General features: G+C 46.4%; 1 protein-coding gene across 2 annotated transcripts; it reads left to right on the top strand.

Moving 5' to 3' along the window:
• Positions 1–13,396: 13,396 nt before the first annotated feature.
• On the top strand, positions 13,397–21,379 carry RNF183 (ring finger protein 183). Of its 2 annotated transcripts, none has more exons than XM_004747836.3 (2): positions 13,397–13,834; positions 19,460–21,379. In XM_004747836.3, the coding sequence occupies exon 2, from the start codon at positions 19,497–19,499 to the stop codon at positions 20,067–20,069; it is 573 nt and encodes a 190-aa protein (XP_004747893.1). In that variant the 5' UTR covers positions 13,397–13,834; positions 19,460–19,496; the 3' UTR covers positions 20,070–21,379. The 2 variants fall into 2 exon arrangements, with proteins under 2 accessions (XP_004747893.1, XP_044937667.1); XM_045081732.1 differs by lacking the exon at positions 13,397–13,834 and adding an exon at positions 17,949–18,777.
• Positions 21,380–23,535: the final 2,156 nt, after the last annotated feature.

Here is a 23,535-nt window from a genome sequence, read left to right as displayed (position 1 = left end):
ATCCGAGTTTGAATCTCCACATTCAGCTGAATGATCTTGGCTGTTACAAAATCTCAGTTTCCATATTAATTAAATCGTACGTTCCTCGTAGTACTGCCTGATCACCGGGTAAAAGTGTATTTTTTTTAATATTTTATTTATTTGACAGAGAGAGATGACAAGTAAGCAGAGAGGCAGGCAGAGAGAGAGGGGAAAGCAGGCTCCCCGCTGAGCAGAGAGCCCTGACGAGAGGGCTTGATCGCAGGACCCTGGGGTCATGACCTGAGCCAAAAGCAGAGGCTTATCCCACTAAGCCACCCAGGCGCCCCCTACGTAAAAGTGTATTGAATGCCAAGCAAGGAAGTGGGTGCTTACAAAGGCTGGTCATAGTTGTTTATTGCTCTCTGTCAGGACTAAACACTCCTCTCACCAAACACATTCCTTCTCACATTCTCCTTAGATCTTACTTGTAAAGCTTTAGTCCTTGTACGGCTTCCCTTTGATTCCTTAGGTTATGGATCTTTGAGCTCTGGAAGGACAGGGGTTGGCGGGAGAGGAGCTCCTTCCCAGAGAACCTACAGCCGGCTGAGTACGCTTATTCTCGCTACAGTCCTCGGCTATCCCAGGAGGGCAAGGAGGAGGCTGAGGCCCAGGGACATTCAGTCCTTTGCCCAAGGTTACACGGGTAGGTGGGAAGGGGGAAGAACTGAGATTTGACAGGCAGGGATACCACTGTACTAATGAGGAAAAGAGAGATTTGAACCAGGGACTGCCCGACTCAAAGCCAGAATACCTTCCTTCCCACTCCTTGGTCTTCGCATGATGTCACAGAGTTCATTTTAGAAATTCATAGATCATGACACTGTTTGTGTATTTTCTAGACCATTATTAACTTTTTGGTTCTAAGGAGATCCTTCTGGCCAGGGGCCCAGAAACAGTACACAAATATCTCCGAGAAAATCCTAGCGTATGCTGAACCGTTAGTGCTACAGCTGACCCTTGTAGCAAGGAGGCAGGCGGTAACCAGAAAATCCAAGGGAGTGGGTTGGGAGGGTGTCCCAGAGAAAGGGAACAGAGGGAATGTACATGTGAGAAAATCGAATAAATTAGCAGGGTTCTATTAGCAATTAATTTATTTCCCTAAACTCTACGCATTTGTTTGATGTAAAAATTCCTTTTCTGGGCTTTTTTTTTTCTTTTTGAGATTTTATTTACTTGACAGAGACACAACGAGAGAGGGAACACAAATAGTGGGAGTGGGAGAGGGAGAAGCAGGCTTCCCACAGCGTGGGGAACCTGACAAGGAGCTTGATCCTAGGACCCTGGGATCATGACCTGAGCTGAAGGCAGACCCTTGATGGAGCCACCCAGGTGCTCCTCCTCTTCTGTGCATTTTAAGTGGAAAACAGATTAATAAATGCAAATATTTATATAGGTTTTTTCAGTCTTACATTCCCTAATCAGGTACTCTCAGCACCTAAGTTACCAGCTACTAAAATGCATTAATTTGCTCATTGGACATTTATTGAACACTTCATTTTATTTTATTTTATTTTATTTTTTAAGGAATTTATTTATTTATTTGACAGGCAGAGATCACAAGGAGGCAGAGAGAGAAAGAGAGGGAAGCAGGCTCCCTGCTGAGCAGAGAACCCGATGTGGGACTCGATCCCAGGACCCTGAGATCATGACCTGAGCCGAAGGCAGAGGCTTAACCCGCTGAGCCACCCAGGCGCCCCTGAATACTTCGTTTTAAAGGCTACCCCTGTAAAATCATATAGAGGAACTTTCCAAAGGCAGTTGACCTTTTTTTCCAGGAAAGTATATAATCCCTTGGAATCTGGCCAATTATATATTTAAAACTTAAAGAAATTTATGGATTTACTTATATAAGTTAAATATATTTGCACCTGCCTGGCTCAGTCGGTGGAGCGTATGACTCTTGATCTCGGGGTTAGGAGTTCAAGCCCTACATTGGGTAGAGAGATACTTAAAAATATAAAACATATATACATATATATATTTCAGGAAAATGTTTCATGATTATTAACACCTTTTTATGGGTGGGTGAAACTGTCTTACAAGAGGATCTTTGATTTTACCAAAAGGTTAAAAATGATCTGGAAAAGATACCATTTTGAATGCCACTTTTTCATACATAATCCAGGCTGTCTATAATTCAAGTCCCAATTTGTATTCAAAATATTTTTTTTTCTTGAAAATAGCTACCAGGTGGGGCACCTGGCTTGCTCAGTCAGAAGAGCATGTGACTTGATTTCAGGGTCCTGAGTTCGAGTCCCACACAGGGTGCAGAGATTACACAAATAAACAAAACTTTAAAAAACAGGGGCATCTGGGTGGCTCAGTTGGTTTAATGTCTGCCTTCAGCTCAGGTCATGATCCCGGGGTCCTGGGATGGAGCCCCATATTCGGCTCCCTGCTCAGCGGGGAGTCTGCTTTTCCTTCTCCCTCTGCCCCTTTCTTGTACTCCTCTCTTGTTCTCTCTCAAATAAATCAATAAAATATTAAAAAAAAAAAAAAAAACTTTAGGGGCACCCGGGTGGCTCAGTCATTAAGCAACTGCCTTCGGCTCAGGTCATGGTCCCAGAGTCCTGGGACTGAGTCTCACATCGGGTTCCCTGCTCAGCAGGAAGCCAGCTTCTCCCTCTCTCATTCTGTGTTTGAGCTTGTGTTCCCTCTCTCGCGGTCTCTCTCTCTCTGTCAAATAAATAAATAAAATATAAAAAAAAAACTTCAAAAAATACAATAGCTATGAGCTATTAAAGTATTGTGATACAGTGGATATCACTGGTATCACAAAAGTATCAGACAAGTCACCATTATCATTATTTTTCTGAACAATGATTTTTAAAGATTTTTTTACTTAAATTCTAGTTAACATACACTGCGATACTGGTTTCAGGAACAGAATTCAGTGATTCATCACTTGATATCTGAGCAATGATTACTAAAGAAACTTCCCCCGGGGTTTTGAGTTCACAGTCACTGAAGAAATACTTCCTGATCTCCCAGTTGACAGTAGCAGAAATTTCCAGTCTGTAACAGCCTTGATTTTGACACGGGAATTACAAGTATAGAACTCAGGTCAGTTGGTGTTTTTAATCTTTCAACACTGTGAAAAAAGAACTTAGCTATTTCTGGTAGCCTTGTGAAAACAGAATGAGTGAAGAAAAGCTTCATCGTGAAAAGTGCAGCAGACGGCTACCCGTTTCCTGAAGTTGGCCCACTTTGGCCCAGGCTGTCCCGCTAAGCCTCCATTCCCAGCTAGGCAGGGCCATGAGCATAACTTTTTGTCAGTGGATTGTGAGTGGAAGTGATGTGTGTAACTTCTCTTTTATTAGCTCCAAAGGAATGTGTTTGTCTGGGATTAGCCCTCTGGGTCCCTTCCCACTAGTTGGAATGCAGACTACCAGTAAGAGCTTCAGCCGTGCAGACAAGGACAAGATGATGGACAAACAAGAGAGGAGCCCTGAAGCTAGACTGTGACCTGAGAGAGAAATGGGGGAGGGGCAGAGGGAGAGGGACAAGCAGACTCCCCACTGAGCAGAGAGCCCCACATGGGGCTCGATCCCAGGACCCCGAGATCACGACCTGAGCCAAAGGCAGACGCTTAACCAAACGAGCCACCCAGGCGCCCCTGAACTTCATTCTTTTAAAGCCACTATATATAATTTTAACTTTTCACTCAATGATCACAATCAAAAACAATTTCAGATGCCTTAAGTTTAGAGCTTGCTGATTTTCCACAAGCTGAACACACTCTAGCAACCAGAACCTAGATGAGGAAGTGTAATACATCCCAGAGCGCAGATGGTCTCCCTCATCTTCCTCTCCAGGCTTAGCGGCCAAGGAATCTATAGCAGCATAAATCGGTTTTGCCTGCTTTTCTTCTTTATATACGCGAAGTCATACTGTATTGTGGCAGATGGGAATTAGAGCCACAGATTTCTTCCTTCCCTATACGTGTGGCCTTTTGCAAGGTGATTTCTCATCACTAGGTTGGACCTATTAGCCCACCCTTTGAATCCGCACTTTTGGCTCAGTTTGACCAATAGAAATGCAGAGCTCGGAACAGCGGCACCTGGGAGGCTCCGTCAGTCAAGAGTCAGACTTGAGTTCGGCTCAGGTCTTGATCTCGGTTGTGAGACTGAGCCCCACATTGGGCTCCACGTTCATCAGAGTCTGCCTGAGATTCTCTTTGTGCCCCCCTCTCTCTGCTTAACCTCCCCCCAGCCCTGCTCACACTCTCTCCCAAATAAAAATCTTAAAGATAAATACATGCAGAGGAACAAACACTGTGCACTTGTAGGTGGGGCCTTAGCAGGCCTGTGGCTTCCCTTGGACTGTCTTGGAAAGCTGTTGCCTGTCAGGGAGGTGCCCCAGCCACGTGGTGAACTGAGCAGCGCCAGGTGTTTGATGAAGGTCACCTTCGGAGCCTGCCAAATGTGCAGCTGAATGCTACCGCCGATGAAATCAGAAGAGAAACTGCACACCATCATGAAAAATAGCAAATTGGTGCTTGAGGACACTTAAGTTTTGGGGTAGCCTGTTATGCAGCAATAGGTTTAAGTGAAATGAATCATGTGCTCTTATTCTGGCTCGGGCTTTTCTTGCTCAGCACATCTGTGGGATCGAGGCAGCCTGTCCTATGTAGTTGATGACAACTCCAGCTCATGGCCGGAGAGCTTCGATCACGGGCCAGTGTTATGATTCATTAACTACTGATGGGCATAAGGGTGTTGGTAATTTGGAGGTCTTAATGAGTAGTGCTACTTTGAACATTCTAACGCTGTGTCATGTGGTGATGTAGGCATGCTTTTATGATCATTGTATAACCAGCAGAGGGCCTTTCTGGGCCCCAGGGGCGGCTGCCTGGGTAGATACCAGCTCTTCTTCAAAGGAGTTGTTTCAGGGGTGCCTGGGTGGCTCAGGATTAAGCCTCTGCCTTCGGCCCAGGTCGTGATCTCAGGGTCCCGGGATTGAGCCCCGCATCAGGCTCTCTGTTCAGCGGGGAGCCTGCTTCCTCATCTCTCTCTGCCTGCCTCTCTGCCTACTTGTGATCCCTGTCTGTCAAATAAATAAATAAATAAAATCTTAAAAAAAAAAAAAAAAAGGTTGTTTCAGTTCCCATTCCCAGCCGCTGGTGGGGAGCTGGCAAATCTCACTTGTTCTATACACTTGCCCACACTGTGTTCTTATGCTTTGCAACCCTCAGTTTGAAAGATGAGTGTGTAGAGTGTTGGAAGGTACACAGGACTGTTAGCTCCATTAGCCAGTGTTAGAAGCTGGACCAACTGGTTTTGATGTCTACATTTCTTCTTGACATCTCCGGTTCAGAGGCCACAATTGAACAATAAAAGCTTGAATGTATACAGTGTTGTATATCTTACATACTACTTTTACAATCATAATTTCACTGGAGTCTTCCAATAAAATAACACTGTGAGACAGGCAGTGTGCAGGTTATTACCTTTGTCCTGCAGGGAAGGAAAGGGACTTGCCAAAGAGCACATGGTATGTGGCACAGTCCAGGTGGGACACACGGGTCTTGGGACAGGCTGACTGGTTCTTCCTGCCCGAGCCCTCTACTTTCACTGGTGTCTTGGCAGCGGGGTTCATGAAGACTGAGGGACAGGGGCAGGTAGAAAGTATTTGTACCTATGGAATAAGTGACGTCGGTTAAACATCACGAACAGAAAGAACGTCCAGTCCTTTCCTAGATGTGATCTCCCCAGGGTCTGGAATACAGCAAATTCAAAAACCTAGGCTCAGGGTGATGGGAATGGGTGTCAGAGACCACTGCATGTCCAGGTGCTGACCTTTTTCAGTTCATCCAGAAATAATCTTTTGGGAACTGGCCAACTTCACATGACTTAACAACCATGCAGACATTTAAAATGAGGCTGCGGGGCACCTGGATGGCTCAGTTGTTAAGTGTCTGTCTGCCTTTGGCTCAGATCATTATCCCAGGGTTCTGGGATCAAGCATCAGGCTCCCTGCTCAGTTTGAAGGCTCCTTCTCCCTTTCCCACTCCCCCTGCTTGTGTTCCCTCTCTCGTATCTATCTCTGTCAAATAAATAAAATCTTAAACTAAACTAAAATGTTGTCCATGTTTTGCCCTAAGGGAATAACACAGGTAATAGTACAGCACCACACAGCATCATCCCATTTTGGTAAAAATAAATCTGGATGTGTCTGTATATTCATCGATAAAGGTCTGGAAAAAATAGAGCAAAAAATGTTAGCAGTGTTATCTCTGGGTATTGAATTTTAAAGATGAATTTATTTCCTATTTTATGCCTTTCTGGTTTTTTTTTTTTTTTGCAATGAAGATGAATCAGTCTTATTTTTAAAACTTACTTATTTTTGGAAATAGGCACTACATTCGCATAGTCAGTCAAGAGTGCAGAAATTTATAGGACAAAATGTCTCCCTGTCCTCTGTGTCTGCCTTCCATCTGGCTCCCTCCGGAGGTAACCAGTGCTCCCAGCATCTAGTGTAACCCTGAGGAGATGCTTTGTGCACAGACAAGGAAATACATAAATTTTCTTTATCACTTTTACAATAAAAAAGCAGGAACACTTTCATTTTGAAGGAGAGGTTGTAGAAGACTATTTTATGATGTCAAAACATGATAAGTGGGAGGGGCGCCTGGGTGGCTCAGTGGTTAAGCCGCTGCCTTCGGCTTGGGTCATGATCTCAGGGTCCTGGGATCGAGTCCCGCATCGGGCTCTCTGCTCGGCGGGTAGCCTGCTTCCCTCTCTCTCTCTGCCTGCCTCTCGGTCTACTTGTGATCTCTCTCTGTCAAATAAATAAATAAAATCTTTAAAAAAAAAACATGATAAATGGGAGAAAGGCCATCAAACAGTTTGATATCACATGTATTTATAGTAATTAAAGAAAAAAATTTACATTAAAAATATTTATAGGGGCGCCTGGGAGGCTCAGTGGGGTAAGGCCTCTGCCTTCCACTCAGGTCATGATCCCAGGGTCCTGGGATCAAGCCCCAGTATTGGGCTCTCTTCTCAGCAGGGAGCCTGCTTCCCCTCCTCTCTCTGCCTGCCTCTCTGCCTACTTGTGATCTCTCTCCCTCTGTTGAATAAATAAAATCTTTAAATAAAAATAAAAGTACTTATAAAGAGGCGTGGTGGTTAAGGGTGTGGACTCCGACACCACGCTGCCTGGTCAAACCCCAGATGGCCACTTCTTTGCTCAGCTCCTAGGGCAAGTGCCTTAATTCTTCTGTGTCTCACACCTTCATCTGCAGAACAGGAATCATACAATAATAGCACCGCCCCACAGAGCTGTCACCAGGAATGGTACAGGATTCAGGCAGAATCCCTAAAATAGCGCCTTGCTTTGTTTCCAAATGTCATGATGATTATGTTCATCTCAGTTTCTTCATTTTCTTACATTGGACACGTATTACAAAAGGAGTTAAAGAATAAACTCCCACAAGAGAAGGGAAACCGCACAGACACAGACCGCAGCACAGACGAAAATGAGAGACTATGCGGCCTGAAAACGAACAGAAATGATGTTTGCGACCCCGGAGACGAAGGAGGCCTCTGGTTTCCAGATTTTTTTTTTTAAGTTTATTTATTATTTTTTAAAGATTTTATTTATTTGACAGAGCGAGAAAGAAGAGAGAGAGAGCACAAGCAGGGGGAGAGGCAGAGGGAGAAGCAGACACCCCACTGAGCAGAGAGTCTGATGTGGGGTTTGACCCAGGACCCTGGGTTCATGACCTGAGTCAAAGGCAGATGCTTAACCAACTGAGCCACCCAGGTGCCCCTCCTGTTTTTTTTTTTTTTTTTTAGTATTTTATTTTATTTATTTATTTTATTATTATTATTTAAAGATTTTATTTATTTATTTGACAGAGAGATCACAAGTAAGCAGAGAGGCAGGCAGAGAGAGGAGGAAGCAGGCTCCCCGCCGAGCAGAGAGCCATGCGGGGCCCGATCCCAGGACCCCGAGATCATGACCCAAAGCCGAAGGCAGAGGCTCAACCCACCGAGCCACCTAGGTGCCCCTAGTATTTTATTTTTGAAAAATCCCTATACCCAACGTGGAGCTGGAACTTACAAACCCAAGATCAGGAGTCCTGTGCTCCACTGACTGAGCCAGCCAGGCGTCCCCGGTTTCCGGATTTCGACACTCGAAGGCCCACAAGGGTCCCTCTGTCAGCGTCAGCAGGGCGTCATTCCAAGAGCAGAGATGGAACCTGGCCCGCGGGCCTTCTCCCCTGGAGTTTGGAGAAGACCTTTGAGACTTTCCTAGAAACTCCTTGGACCTTCATTGTCCCAACAGCCTTCAGCAGACTCTTTGTCACCGTCTTCCTGGCTGGGCTTCCTTGGAGAAAGGCTTCAGAGTACGTGTGATGACTGGACTCACACGGAGGACTTTCTGAGGACCCATCACCTCCAGCCTGACGTGGCTGAAAGTCTGGGGGATGGAAAGATGAGAGGTGTCATTCACAGTCCAGCTGGGGAAAGAACGGACCAGTCTCCGTTCTGTTTGTACACACAGCAGGTGGAACGTGTGGGGGGCGTGTTAATCTTCAGCCTCCAGCCGGAGCCTGTCCTCTGCATGAGGACGTGGGGGCGGGGGGACGCTGCCCAGGAGCGCATGCGCACTGTGCACACTGCCTACAGCGGGAGGAAAGCACAGGACCGGGACTTGGCGGCCCTGGGTTCCCACCACTGCTGTGACATTTCACCTCATTGTTAGCTGGGACCAACTCTTCCCTTCACCAAAATCCAACTGCTCTTCACAGAGACCCCTGGGTTCTGGGAATAAGAAAGCCAGGTGTGACCTGCTTGAGGAAATATGAGAACTATTTTATAGTTGAAAGATTTGCTAAGTCTTGCAGTTCCTGCTAAGTCTGAAGTTAACTAGAACTGGGAGATGGTACCATTGAATGTTTCTGATGGTTTGATACATTCTAAACACAAGATAATAAAACAGTTTATAACGCTTATCCACAATTCTAAAATCCCTGCACTCTGGGGGCACATGCCTGGCTCCGTTGGTACAGCACATGACTCTGGATCTCAGGGTTGTGAGCTTGAGCATTGGGCATGGAGCCTACTTTAAAAAATAAACGAATAAATAAAAGATAAAAAAATATATATAAAATCCCTGCCCTCTGAAAACAAAATTTTTTCATTAAATTTGGCACCAGAATTGACCTGGCCTTATTATATTTAATATTTCAGTATCATAAATTTCAGAATATTAAAACATTTGATCCTAGCATGCTAACTCAGATCCCACTGGGAGAGTTACTTAATATATTGGTAAATGCACCATATCATTGTCCTAAAATATGAAAAGTCTGAATTCAGAAACACATCTGGGCACAAAGGTTTTGTGAAAGGGATTGTGACCTTAGAAAACAGATTCAGATGCTGCCTAAGGCAAAGGCAGGGGAAGGCCCGTTCCCAGGTGGGATTCACCCAGCCCTGTCTGTCCAGGACACTTTCCTCCTGGACTCATGTCCTTGCGAAGTCTTCATGAAGCTGAATGTAACAAATCATGCATGCAATTACGATGAGCTAAGGAGCATATACTGGGGATATTTCTCCTAAATTTGGACTCATCATACTTATCACATGTCCCCGAATCTTCTAAGGATCTTGTAAAGATCCAAATTAAAACACAGTAGGTGTGGAGTCAGCATTCTGAACAATCTGCAGGTGATGTTGTAGCCGCTGCGACTGTCCTCAATTCTGGACGGGCCTAAGGCAAGGTTCTGAGTACTGACAACGTGCTGCCCTACAAGGAGATGTGCCCTCGGCCCTTGCTGAACACTGGTCGTCACCTGGCTAAAATCTGCCTTTTCTCCATCCTCCACTGGCCTTCTACTGCCTTCTGCTGCCTCTTCCTCCCTAACGGGTTCATGCCGCCCTGTGCCTCCACTCCACACCTTGGCGGGGCTCCAAGTCTCATGACTCCTCGCTCACCCGGCTCCCAGGTACTGCTTAGATGAGGTGCTTTTCCGGTTGGCTGACCTCATCCCCCCAAGCAGGAACTAAATTAGTTCAATTCAAATTCCTGAGATGCCTCACTATCTCTCCTGGGCATCTTCCTGAAAAAATTTTCCACTGTTTGTAAAATCCTTCCTAGCCTTGACCACCCGGGGACACTGTGATAATGCATTTGCTCACTCTACGATCGGTGGCCTGGAACAGGGCCATGGTTTATTTCGTTATTCTTTCAATGCTTGCAACATCCTGACTGATCACTTACATGCCCTCGCTGCTTTCCTTTTTGAGTTCTGGATTTCCTGGCCACAGAAAACTCACACTGACTTTCCAAGTGAATTTTCCTATTAATGAAAGTCCACAATACATATTCATTGGTAAAAATTTAGAATACTATAAATGAAAAGAAAATGACAATACCAGCCAGCTTATCATCCAGAGATGCAACGTTTTGCCTCGTGGTCATTTGTGTTGTTTTACAAAATCTGGCTTGCACGTCACACCCCATTTTTAAAACTGCTTTCCCTCCCCTGTTTATGGCATGTTGTGATCATTTTCTCAAGTCAATAAAAGCTCTTCTGCAACACCATTTTAAATGATGAGGTAGGGGCGCCTGGGTGGCTCAGTGGGTTAAGCCGCTGCCTTCGGCTCAGGTCATGATCTCAGGGTCCTGGGATCGAGTCCCGCATCGGCCTCTCTGCTCAGCAGGGAGCCTGCTTCTGTCTCTCTCTCTCTCTCTCTCTGCCTGCCTGCCTCTCTGTCTACTTGTGATCTCTGTCAAATAAATAAAATCTTTAAATAAATAAATAAATAAATAAATAAATAAATAAATGATGAGGTAGTTCTCCACTTAACTGATGTGCTGTAGCTGGGCTTTTAGAGTTTTTTCAATCTTTTTTTGCTTAAAACGTCAATGAACACCCTCACTTAACCAAAAGATACAAGTACATTCTCATTGTGAGCGTAATTCCAGTGCGTGTGTATCTTTCACCACCACCAAGCAACTCAATTCCTTCACTCCCTAGCTAGAGAGAACACCAGATGCCACAGGTTACGGGCTCAGTCCCACAAGACATCCTCACCACCACCACCACACACACATCAGGCACCAATCACAAGCCCAAGTTTTCACCTGTACTTCTCACCAACTGGCTCTAGATCAGAGGTTCCCACGACCCACTCCTTGGGTTTGATTAATTTACCAACATGGCTGGGGCACCTGGGTGGCTCAGTGGGTTAAGTGTCTGCTTTCGGCTTAGGTCATGATCCCTGGGTCCTCGGATCCAGTCCTGCATCAGGTTTTCTGTGCAGCTGGGAGTCAGCTTCTCCCTCTGCCCCTCCCCCTGGTCGTGCTTTTCTTTGTATGTGTGTGTGTCAAATAAATTTAAAAAAAAAATCTTAAAAAGCATTTTTAAGAAAAAACATTCACTTACACTTACCAGCTTATTATAAAGTATATGATAAAGGTTACAGATTATCAGCCTGATAGGAGAGGTGCGTAGGGCAAGCCGGGTACGTGGGAAGGGGTGTGCGGCTTCTCTGCCCTGTCCAAGCCTGCCATCGTCCCAGCACTGCCAACATTCGCCAGTGCAGAAGCTCTGTGAACCCCATCCTTTTCAGTTTTTATGGCAGCCTCACTACAGCATGATTGATTAAATTATGGCCACTGGTGACTGAATTCAATCCCCAGTCCCTCTCCACTCCCACAGAGTGGGCGTTCTGGCTGGACTGAAATTCCCTACCCTGTAATAAAAGGTTGGTTGGCCTGGCAACTTAGGTCAAGTTGCCACATTCACCTAACAAAAGACACTTTTATTGTTCTTATCACTTAGGAAATCCCAAGGGTTTTAGAAGCTTGGTGCCCTGGAACAGAATGAAGCCTGCTTCTCCCTCTGCCTGCCACTGCGCCCCCACCTCCCTGACGCCTGCTGGTGCTCTCTCTCTCTGGCAAAGAAAAAAAAAAAAAAAGGCTGGGACTTCAGGCATGCCTCCAGGCGTCCCTCTGTCTCTAGCACAGAAAGAGAATTGCTTAGAGAGATCTTCCTTAGGGACTGGCAACTTCCTGAAGTCCACAGCTTTATTTTCACACAATTCTAGACTAATCTAGATCCCGCGGTCATTTCGACATTTATTTTTCCAACTAATATTTATATATTGAAAATGAAGGGATTTGATCAATAAGGGAACGGTTAAGTAACTTATGGCTCCCTCAATGAAATATGATACAATCATTACAAAACTGAAAAAGCTCTTTATGTACTAATACAGAATATTTCAGGTACATTGTTCAGTGAACAAAGCAAGGTGCAGAACAGTGTACATCACGCACACATTTGCGTAAAGAGGAAGAAAAGAAATACCCAGACGTTTTGCCATAGGAGTTTTGTTTGTGCATCCATAAAATATCTTTGGAAAGATATACAAGAAGCTGACAGCATAATGCCTTAATTTTCAGGGAAATGAGGTGGCTAGGAGAGGACATTTTCACTGCAAAATCAAACTGCTCACGTGTTGAATATATTATGTATTCTAAAATAATCTGGGGGCACCTGGATGGCTCAGTCGGTAGAGCATGGGACTCTTAATCTCGGGGTTGTGGGTTTGAGCCCCATGTTGGGTGTAGAGATTATTTAAAAAGTAAAATTTTTAAAAAATAGAACAACTGGGACGCGCCAAGTCCTTGCTCAGAATCCAGACTCTCCTAATTCACTAGTAATGGAGATGAGCAAATTGACTTCTCTAACCCTCGGTTCCCTCCCTTGAAAATTGGCATCATAATTTTATCAACTTGATCTGATGAGATGAAACAGGACTTGTAGAGATCACAGCACAGTGCCTGGTACACGGTAGCACGCAGTAAATGTTAACTACAGCTATTATGATGACATGATCAGGCAAATCACCGAAAAGAAGTACAAAAGGAACATATGTAATTGCTCAACCTCATTTGTGATTAGAGAAACTCACATTTGAATATAAAGCCACTTCTTTTAGGGGCACCTGAGTGGCTCAGTCGGTTGGATATCTGCCCCTTGATGTTGGCTCAGGTCATCATCTCGGGGTTGTGCCATCCAGCCCCACATCTGCCCACTGGGCTCACTCTGGGCAGAGCCACTAGGGATTCTCTCTCCCTTTCCCGCTTCCCTGCCCTACACGTGCGCTCTCTAAATAAATAAATAGACGCTTAATTTTTGTCAGTCTGATAGGGGAAAAAAATTGCCACCACTACTAAAAGTAATGATGACAGTTGTCCGTGCTTCACTAAACAGTTGTGATCTGTTACAGTTAATGCTCCCCGCGGTCCCTGGAAGCACGGTGTCCAGCACAGTATGGAACACGGAAACACAGGAACTTTTCCTTACTCTTTCTCAGATAAGGAATCCAAAGCTCCAAGCAAGTAAGGGATTTATTTGCCCTCCCCCCAAAGTGTGCCCATGCAGCCCATCTTCTGCTCCCTCTTGCATTCTCAGAGATGCCCCTGCCTTCCATCAAAGTAAGACTGTGAGTCAAGGCGGTGCAGTTAGACAGGGTAGGAAACCAACCCAATACAAAACAGAGGTCTGCGAGGATGAGGGACTTTGACCTCCTTTGAGAGAAGCAAGAGTGACTCACAGGAGGAGGAGGAAACCAGAGCTCCTGCGCTGTCCCTCCTGAGCACAGACAGTCCCAAGTCATCAGAAGGAAGAGGAAAACCTTGAAACAGAGCTGGCCAAGAGCTGCCAGAAGACCCAGGCAAGGAAGACCCGCCCACAACTGCCTGGAAATCAGGCCAAAAGGAGTTAGAGCGCAGAGCACATGCTGCACAGCCACCCTGGGGACTGGAGGAGGAAACTCTGAGGAAGCAGGTAAGGAGCCACAGAGGGCCACTGGGAGACGGGTGGGACACAGGACCCCAGTGTCCTGAGAGGCACTGCTGTCAACAGCATGAACACTGGGATCAGCTTTCAAGCTTAGCTGTTTATTAGCTGTGAAGCCTTAAGCAAGGCACTTCATATGCTGAGCCTTGGTGTCCCCATCTATAAAATGGGTATAAAACTATCATGCTGTGTACTGAGCACCTGCTGGGCTTTGCTGGGCACATTACAGATACTATCCCTTCCTTACAGCAAGCCTCTGAGGTGGGATTTTTAGCCTATTTTACAAAGAAAAATGAAGCACAGAGAACATAAGCCATTTATCTAAGATGCAAAGCAAGTTAACTGTGTTTCCAAAGCCTGCATACTTTCACCTCCCTATCCTGCTTCCTTCACAGGGTGGTTTTAAGGAATCAGAAGGTCTCAGGGCACGTGACTGGCTCAGTTGGTAAAGCACGTGACATTTTTTTAAAGATTTTTTTTTTTTTAAATTTACTTGACAGAGAAAGCACAAGCAGGGGGAACAGGAGAGGGAGAAGCAGGCTCTCTGCTGAGCAGGGAGCCCAATGTGGGGTTTGATCCTGGAACCCCGGGATCATAACCTGAACTGTAGGTAGATAGATGCTTAACCGACTGAGCCACCCAGGCGCCCCAAGCATGTGACTCTTGAACTCAGGGTTGTGAGTTCAAGCCCCACACTGGGTGTGCAGATTACTTAAAAACAACAATGCCATAAATTAAATAAATAAATAATTGGTGGGGGGTGCCAAATGGCATTATGCAGATGGGAAAATACTGTAAAAGGGAATCACCAAATATAGATGTGAGCTGCCTCACTTAGATCCTAGCCAGGACCGGGGGCCCTTTGTAAACTGTGAAGTCCTGTAAAAATGCTAGCTCTTGGGGCACCTGGGAGAGGGGGCTCAGTCAGTTGGGTCACTGGATCTTGGTTTCAGCTCAGGTCATGATCTCAGGATTGTGGAATTGAGCCCCACGTTGGGCTCCGTGCTCAGCGTGGAGTCGGCTTGGGACTCTCTTTCTCTCCCTCTGCCCACTCGCTCTCTCAAATAAATAAATCTTTTTAAAGAATGCTAGTTCTTCATCTCTCTCCTCTTGAGGGTCAACACTTTGGGGCGATGCTACAGGTACTATTTGGCTGACTTCATCCCAGACTGAGGTGATGCCTCTGGGGTGGTGTCTAGGATTTACAGCAATATGGAGGGCATGCAGGGGGCAGTGGCAGGAGGATACCTGGTCAGAGTCTGTCCTGAGAGGCTGGACTCCAGACATCCGAGGCTGTCTGTGGGGACCCTGGAAGATACGGGCCCAGGTGCTGAGACGCCTGATTATTCCTCCTCTTGAATGGCCCTTTACAGCTTCGGCCATGGAACTTCATAAATGAAGTCTTTTTTGGGGGGGGAAGGGGAGGTCTTTAAGGGTGGTAAAGCAAGTTTGTCATACTATAGTAAAGTTAGAGGATTTTCAGATAAGAGAATTTAAAACAATCAAACAAAAAACCCCACCTATAATCTTACTCCCAGAGATAACCACTGTTGACACTTTGGTGTTTGTTTTTCCAGACATTTTTCCCAGACACACATATACTGGATAATTGAATAGTATCGTGATATGGTTTTACTACTGGTTCTTTTTACTTACTTGCATATCACAAACATATTTCCACATTAATAGATGTTTTATCACATCATTAAAAAAAAAAAGATTTGAGAGAGAGGAAAGGGGAGGGGCAGAGGTAGGAGAATCTCAAGCAGACGCCCTGATGAGCACGGAGCCCTACATGGGGCTCAGTCTCACGACCCTGAGATCATGACCTGAGCCAAAACCAAGAGTTGGAGGCTCAGTCAACTGTGTCACCCAGGTGCCCCTTATCACATCATTTTAAAGGCTGCAGAATGTCTCTTTACGTGGTTGGAGCAGAATCTCTTTAATTAATGTTCCACTATTGAAGGAGTATGTAGTTTTCCACACCTTACTGTTAGAGCCGTGCTTCTACGGGTGTTCCTACAATCAAGCCTTTGCACAAGTCCTTGATTATTTCCATGGGACAGATTCCCAGTTGGGGCCCTGCTGGATCAAGTTTATTACCTTTCAAGTCTTGTGATAAGTACTAAAGGTCTGCTTTGGACACACTCTGGAATTCAGAGATCCTCAAAGCTCAACACAGAAACCTTTTTCATGGCTTCAAAGTCAACCTCGATCCTTCTCCCTCTCAAATCTGTTTGCAGGGATAGCGACAGCCATCTCATGGGTAGTCTTTGCTGGGTGCCAGACTCCTAAGAGCTTTACCTTCAGACATGCTACTTTCCTTTTCAACAGACCTCACAGGCACAACAGGTTAAGCAATTCAACTGGGATCACAGCCACAACAAGTAGTGCATCTGGGGTCATGAGCCTCAAAAACATGGTTCTAGAATCTATGTTATTCACTGCTTTTTGGGAAGTGCTTTTGATTTAATCTCTAAAGATGTCTTTTTTTTTTTTTTTAAAGATTTTATTTATTTATCTGGCAGACAGAGATCACAAGTAGGCAGAGAGAGAGAGAGAAAGAGGAGGAAGAGGAGGAAGCAGGCTCTCTGCTCAGCAGAGAGCCTGATGCAGGGCTCGATCCCAGGACCCTGGGATCATGACCTGAGCCGAAGGCAGAGGCTTAACCCACTGAGCCACCCCCTGCCCCTCCAAAGATGGTTTGTATTCCATCCCTTTGATCTTCTCTGCCATGGCCTGGTCTAAGTCAAGCACCGCCATTCCAGCCTGAATGTTAAAGCCCCTCACAGTCTTTTATTTTCACTCTGTCCCTTTTAGTCTGTTCTCTGTTCTATAGCTGGAATGGTGTTATTATTATTTAAAATTTTATTTTTAAACAATCTCTATACCCAACATGGGGTCCGAACCCACAACCCGGAGATCAAGAGCCACTCTAGTGCTACCTGACTGAGCCAACCAAACACTCCTGGAATGATGTTTTTAAAATGGAATATTAAAAAAAAAAAAAAAGGAATGGTGATGAGGGACCCCCCCACTAACCCCTAGAATTAAATCCAGATTTGTTCCCCAGCTTCCAGGCCTGCCTCCACCCTCCCTGGCTTTGTCTCCTGAGCCACCTTCCTGCTCCAGCCCCACCCACCAAACCTCAGGGTTCTTTCACTTCCTGAATCGGGCAGAGCCTTTTTTCACCTTGGGGCTTTGGTACCTGTTGTTCCCTTAGCCTGGAATGTCCTTCCCTCTAGGCTGTGTGGCTGGTTTCTTGTCCTCCTGCAGACATAGCTTTCAGAAACCTGCCCTGCTGCAACCCTCCCTGGTGGTTTCCTAACCCTAAGCCCATTTTCCTTTCTGTCCTTTGTAGCACGCATTACATATTAACTGCCCACTGCTCATTAGATGTCTTTTTCCCTCATTACACTCTAAATGTCATGAGATCAAAGTCGTGTCTCTTTGGTCCACCATTATTTACCCAGTGCCTAGCACAACTCCTGGCATGCAGTGGGCGTTCAATACCTTAGTAACTGTACAATGACTGCGTGGTCTACAGAAGGCGCTCGTAGTTAAGGATCCCTGGTAAACTCGCCCAGCTTTGGCCAGAGCTGTTCCATCCTCCTTCTGCATACCTTTGCTTCGTCTTCCCTACATGGAACAGTGACAGAAGTCTAGAAGAAAACCAGGAAGCCATGGGCGGGCAGGAGAGTGTCAGCGGGTTTTGCTTCAGGTTTCAACTGAGTGGATGGATGGCGCCTTAGGAGGCGCACCAGGGAGACTTGGTTCCCCCAAACTCCCTGCACGCTTCCTGGATTCCTACGAGAGACTCACGGCTCGGGGAATCTCCTGATAGGTGCAAACACTTAAGTGTGTGGTGATTAGCACACATCCAGCAGGAGACACCACTGCCTAGCTGGGGGACCTTGGGTGAAAGTCACTTCTTGGCTTCCACTCCACTCCCATCTGCAATGTGAGTGGTTAGGATGGAGAAGTGATTTTTCGACTTTTTTTGGTCCCCCCTTGGCAGCTCAACTCTTCAACTTATTCAAGTGATTGACAGGAGAAAAGCTAGGTGTTTCTGGGTGAAATGGGGAAGTGGGGCTGGAGCTCTCCTCCTTCCTGACTCCCTCTTTTAAGTCCCCAAGGGTGGTGAGATGGCCAGCCTTTGGATTCTAAGACATCAGCGGTCACTGCCTGCCAGGCTGTGTTCCAAGAACAAAGATGGCAGCAAGATTGCTGTGGTTACAGCTACTTGGGCACATTAAATTATCAGAAAGGTTGGGTACCTGGCTGGATCAGTCGGAGGACCATGCAACTCTTGATCTCTGGATCACAAGTTTGAGCCCCACGTCGGGTGTAGATGTTACTTAGAAATAAACAAAATTTGCTGAGTCTGAGGTGCAGAGATTTTAGGCTGTGTAGCCATCAAGTTCGCAGCCACCCCCAAGTGCAGGGTGGGCAGCCTCTGTGTGAGGAGGAGGTTTTAGCCATTTTAGAAAAGAAATGAGGGCCCAGGAGAGCCCAGAGGCTCACTTACCCTCTCCACAATCTAGAAAAAGGAAATTGCCACCCCTCCCTTCCCAGGCCATGGAGACCTTCAAGGTCTTGAAGAGACCGCCCACGATCTTGCAGATGTTTGGCTTCCACGGTTGGTTGTTCCCCACACCCTGGGGGAACTCTGCTCCCCCACCTCCCCGCCCCTGCCACCCAGGCAGCTTTGTGGCCTGTGCCATAGGCAGATGCGCTCAAGAGGCTGCAGCCCGGGCCACCTGGCACCTCCAGGTGCTGCGTGTGTGCTGCCATGGAGACGGGCCCCGGGGTTGGTGGCTGGTGGAGAGAAGGCAGTCTCCCAAAGCAGTGTGGATTTGGGAGAGGGAAAGACTGGAGCCTCGGGTCCTTCAGATAGTCTGCCTGACCACCCTAGTATCAAGGAAGCCCAGGTGAGTGCACTAGGGTTTTGGGGAACAGAGGGAGGGAGGAGGAGCCAGGGGAGTCCAGGTATTAGGAGGTTCTGGAAGGGCTGATCGGAGGACCTGGGCAAGGGAGCCTAAGCTTCCAGGTCAAGGAGAAAAGCTTTGGCAGGGTCCCCCTGCCGGGCCAGTGCGGTGTCCCTGCACAAAAACTGGGCATATGGGCTCTGGAGGGTTGGTCCTGTAGCCCAGTGGGAGGGACAGACCAGGGAATTCACAAAGGCCATCTCTGCACTACTCAGGGACTTGAGGCAGCAGGGAAGGAAGTATTTGTCTTATAATACAAACCACTGACGGGTTCTCCTCCCTCTCCTTGGAGTCTGAGAAGTCAAGGGCAGTCACATGGAGCAAAGGAGCACTTTTTTCCACTTCCCAAGTGGGGGTGCAATCCCCTCCAGTGGCAATTCACTAATGGTGGGGTGACTCAGGACTTTTCCCTGTTTGGGGGGGGGCATGTTGACTGAGCACCAGACTTTACAGCTTAGGAAATGGGTGCTCTGGAACAAGCTGGTGCATCTTTTGAATCTAAGTTTTTCATCTGTGAAATGTGGGTGACAGTATGTTTCAACAAGGCACAGAGCACTTAGTCTGGGACCAAGCACAAGGATGAAATTCAACAGGTATCCCTTTGCTCCTTCTCCCTTTCTGCCAGGACATTCCTGCCAGGCCTCCCAACGTCTCATCTGAGGATGGCGGAGGGGCAGGGCCAGGAGCCTGAGTGCCCTGTCTGCTGGAACCCCTTCAACAACACATTTCATACCCCCAAAGTGCTGGACTGTTGTCACTCCTTCTGTGTGGAATGCCTGGCCCACCTCAGCCTGGTGACTCCAGCCCGGCGGCGGCTGCTGTGTCCGCTCTGTCGCCAGCCCACTGTGCTGGCCTCTGGGCAGCCGGTCACGGACTTGCCCACGGACACTGCCGTGCTCACTCTGCTTCGCCTGGAGCCCCACCATGTCATCCTGGAAGGCCACCAGCTCTGTCTCAAGGACCAGCCCAAGAGCCGCTACTTCCTGCGCCAGCCCCGGGTCTATACACTTGATCTAGGCCCTGAGCCTGGGAGCCAAACGGGGCCCCCCCCGGACATGGGCCCTACCACCAGGTCTCTGCCCATTCCCATCCCCAGCCACTACTCCCTGAGGGAGTGTTTCCGCAACCCTCAGTTCCGGATCTTTGCTTACCTGATGGCTGTTATCCTCAGTGTCACTTTGTTGCTCATCTTCTCCATCTTTTGGACCAGGCAATTCCTCTGGGGTGTGGGGTGAGTGCTGTTTCTGGACAAGGAACCAAGCCTTAAAAAAAAATTTTTCCCCCCAAATTCTTATTAAGGCTCCATGCCCAGTGTGGAGCCCAACATGGGGCCTGAACTCACGACCCCAAGATCAAGACCAGAGTTAGCAAGAGTCATACACTTACCCAGCTGAGCCACCCAAGAGCCCTGAATTGAAGCCCTTCTTGACTACTGCTGGGGACGGGGACTGCCCAGCCTCATTTGGGGTTGTCTTCTTTGGTAGTATTGCTCATTTTTACAACGCATCAGTCCACGTTTGCTTCTGGAAACAGATTCCTAACTATGATGAGAACCTCTGAAAGCTAAAAGGCTGGGAAAAGATGTGAAGAGACCTCTGGGTGTGAGCCATAGGGCCAAGGGCAGAGAAGCAGATCTGTGATTACAGGGCTATGGAGCAAGTTGTGCCAAAAGGCTGGACCACGGTATCCAGGAGCCCAACTAGCCCAGAGAGAAAGTTGCATTTCTCAGTGGAGTTGCTTCGGACTCAGTTCATGTTTGAGTTGCTCCTTTTATTATGTGTTGCTAAAATTTTGCAAAGTGAGCTTCAATTCTGTGAGCAGATGTGTATGTGTATGCCTTCTTTCAGTTTTCTCTTTGGAAGTCTTGCCACCAGTCCCAGGAAAAAATGGTGTGGACTCATGTATTTGCGCACTTACTCATTCAACCACCACTTACTTGGCCCGTCTGAGTCAGAACTAGGGGACACGAGGGGTGGGATTATCCATGGGTGACAGCCTTTACCACCAAGGAGGGCATGTTCACTCAGCGGCTTCTTGAACCAGACAACCTCTTGCTGGTACGTGCTTTATGGAGTGTTTAGAGTATAAAAGTTTAAAGACGAAAAGAAACCAGGGTCAGTGGGTCAAAAGAAATCTGGTATTTGGAGAAAAGGTGTTTATTTCTCCTGGTAGGTGCAGAGGCTCCGATTAAACCTGGATGTTGGGTAGAGCCCACTCCCCTCCTCCAGCCAATGGAATTCTGACCTTGAAAGGTAAAGCCGAGAAGCCCTGGACAGAGGAACAGCCTTAGCTTCTATCCCAGGCCAAGCAGACAGGGGCCGTGGTCTTCATTTTACATGACAGAATCTCAGAACCAAGGCAAACTATATGCTTTGGCTGTCTGGCTACAAGTCGCTACCTCTGCAGTGTCTAAACCCCCTGCTGCTTCCCCAGTTTTAATACCGCCGTGTGGCCCACAGCTCTGGAACAGTCTCAAAGTGGTTAAAACACCATCACAATTATGAAAAGATCTTGATTTGCAGAATAAACTTTCAGAGGTCAGAAACTGAGTCGGTTTTATTTGTTCTAAAAATTTTGTGCTTAATGGAACTATCTTCTATAAAATCTTGAGGGATCTTAATGTACAAGATAATCCAAAATAGCCAAGACCTGTATTTCACATTTAATAGGACCAAATGGTGTTAAAAACCAACGTGAAGAAAATTCTCCTTTACAAAACTGGAATGCCACCTATGTATCCTGCCAGGGGACTGACACCTGCTTCTCCATTTGTGCCATCTAAGATAATTATACTGGAGCTGGGACTCAACCTCTCCCTGCTGACTTCATTTCTTTATAGATCCTTGTTCCTTAACCTCTTGGCAAGTAAATTAGGCAATGATCTGCCCATGTTCTCTGAGCCACGAGGAAAGGGAGAGGAACTAGGGGACGCTCAGGAAAGAACACTTGCCTCTACCCTTGAGCTTACTGCTCTGGGCTAAGGAAACTTCGTCCCTATTCTACGGGTGAAACTGAGACTCCACAGGTTTAGCTGTCTTGTTTCAGCTCATCAGCCAGTTCAGTGGTGGAGGCCTCTAGTCAAAGAGAATTGGGGAGTGGTTCTTGGAGTGGCTAATACACCAGGCAAGTAAGGAAAGATACAGGTTTGAGTTTTTTGGGGTAGGGAAGATATACTCAAAAGCAGAGTGTCTTCCATTTTCACCTTCAGCAGTTGTAACCTTGGGGCATGCAGAAAAGTCTGGAAGCATCTCTAGTATTCCAATGAAGGGAGGTAGTTGTGCCTCTGGCTTTTATTACTCCACAGGTCAGGGACGCTGAGACATGCTGCAATGCCTAAGACAGTTCCACACAACAAAACATCTATCCCAAGATGCAAACAGTTTCCTGCTGAGTAACACAACAGGTGCCTTATTAGTTCATGAGGTAGAGGTGGTGAAATCCCATGACTCCTTTTGGCATGAAGTCAGACTAAGATGCTGTGGCTCATCACAAGGGAGGTGTCACAGATAGAAGGGCTAAAAAGCTCTGGCACTGTATAGGAAACAGGCCATGTTGGCGGGACTGGTCATTCTGCCTGGCCAGTGCTACCAACATTCTCAATAAAGCTCTATGAAATCTTTTCCTAAGTTCACAGACACACCAGGCTCTACCACTCGCTGACAGGGTAAACCTGAACAAGTTACTTAACTTCTTTGAGCTTCGATTTTATTGTCTGTAAAAAGGGAATATGCCTTAACTCAGAAGATTGGGAGGATTAAATGAGGAGTCTAACATACCTGGCACAGTTTTTAGGCGGGAAGTATCCTTTTAAGTGGTGGCTCTGATTCTCCCATTATGAAATGCTACATTTGGTTTATGCTGCTCAGCTAACTGCCTCCTTACAATGAAGTAATGTATATTCCACAAGGGCATGGTTTTGCCAAAGGTTTACATGAAATATGTTCACCTGATTGCTATCTCTATAAACTTCTTGGAACCAAAAAAAAAAAAAAAAAAGTTTAATGGAATAGTAAAAATTCAAACTTGAAAATCTAAAAACCTTTGTTAATACACTATATCCAGACTGCATGGTAATACACAAATGTTCATTATTACTTTACACATCCTATAAAAGTTAATAATAAAAAATTATTTTTCATGGCCAACTATGGAGGAAATAGAACCCACTAATACTTAAACAATAGCAAAGTGCTAAAATGCTCAACAGAGGGCAGAGGCGATAATTCAGAAGCTTAACCAAGACCCAAAATAGCCAACTATTTGGCAATAATTAAAATTAAGCAAGAGATTATTTAGCTATCCTATCACACATTTATAGTTTGCAGGACAGAGTTAGACTAAGCCACTGTCAGCCTCTCTGGAACAGCAAATGAAGTGTTTTGAACATTCAAAAAAAGCCATCATATAAACCCCACTCCATTTCTCTGCATGCAATCCTTTCTTCTTCCAAATTCCTGTATTTCTATCAGAGTTTACTGCGTACTTTGTGTTCAGCAGTTGTGTATTTGGGGTGGGAAGAGGTGAAGGTGACTGCTGCACAGCCTCAGTACGAACTGCAGAGCCTAGACCCAGTTTGCTAATAGTCAGGCCTACAAGGCCAGTACGAACTGCAGAGCCTAGACCCAGTTTGCTAATAGTCAGGCCTACAAGGCAGTAGAAATATTAGCAGCGTGCTTATTAAGAAGAGAAAAACTGGAGTAA

This window comes from Mustela putorius, unplaced genomic scaffold, assembly GCF_011764305.1.
Source record: "Mustela putorius furo isolate JIRA1106 unplaced genomic scaffold, ASM1176430v1.1 tig00000580_pilon_pilon_pilon, whole genome shotgun sequence".
In the NCBI taxonomy this organism is placed as follows: domain Eukaryota; kingdom Metazoa; phylum Chordata; class Mammalia; order Carnivora; family Mustelidae; genus Mustela; species Mustela putorius.
Note: the sequence above shows the minus strand (reverse complement) of the source record. Positions and strands in the feature narration are given on the sequence as shown.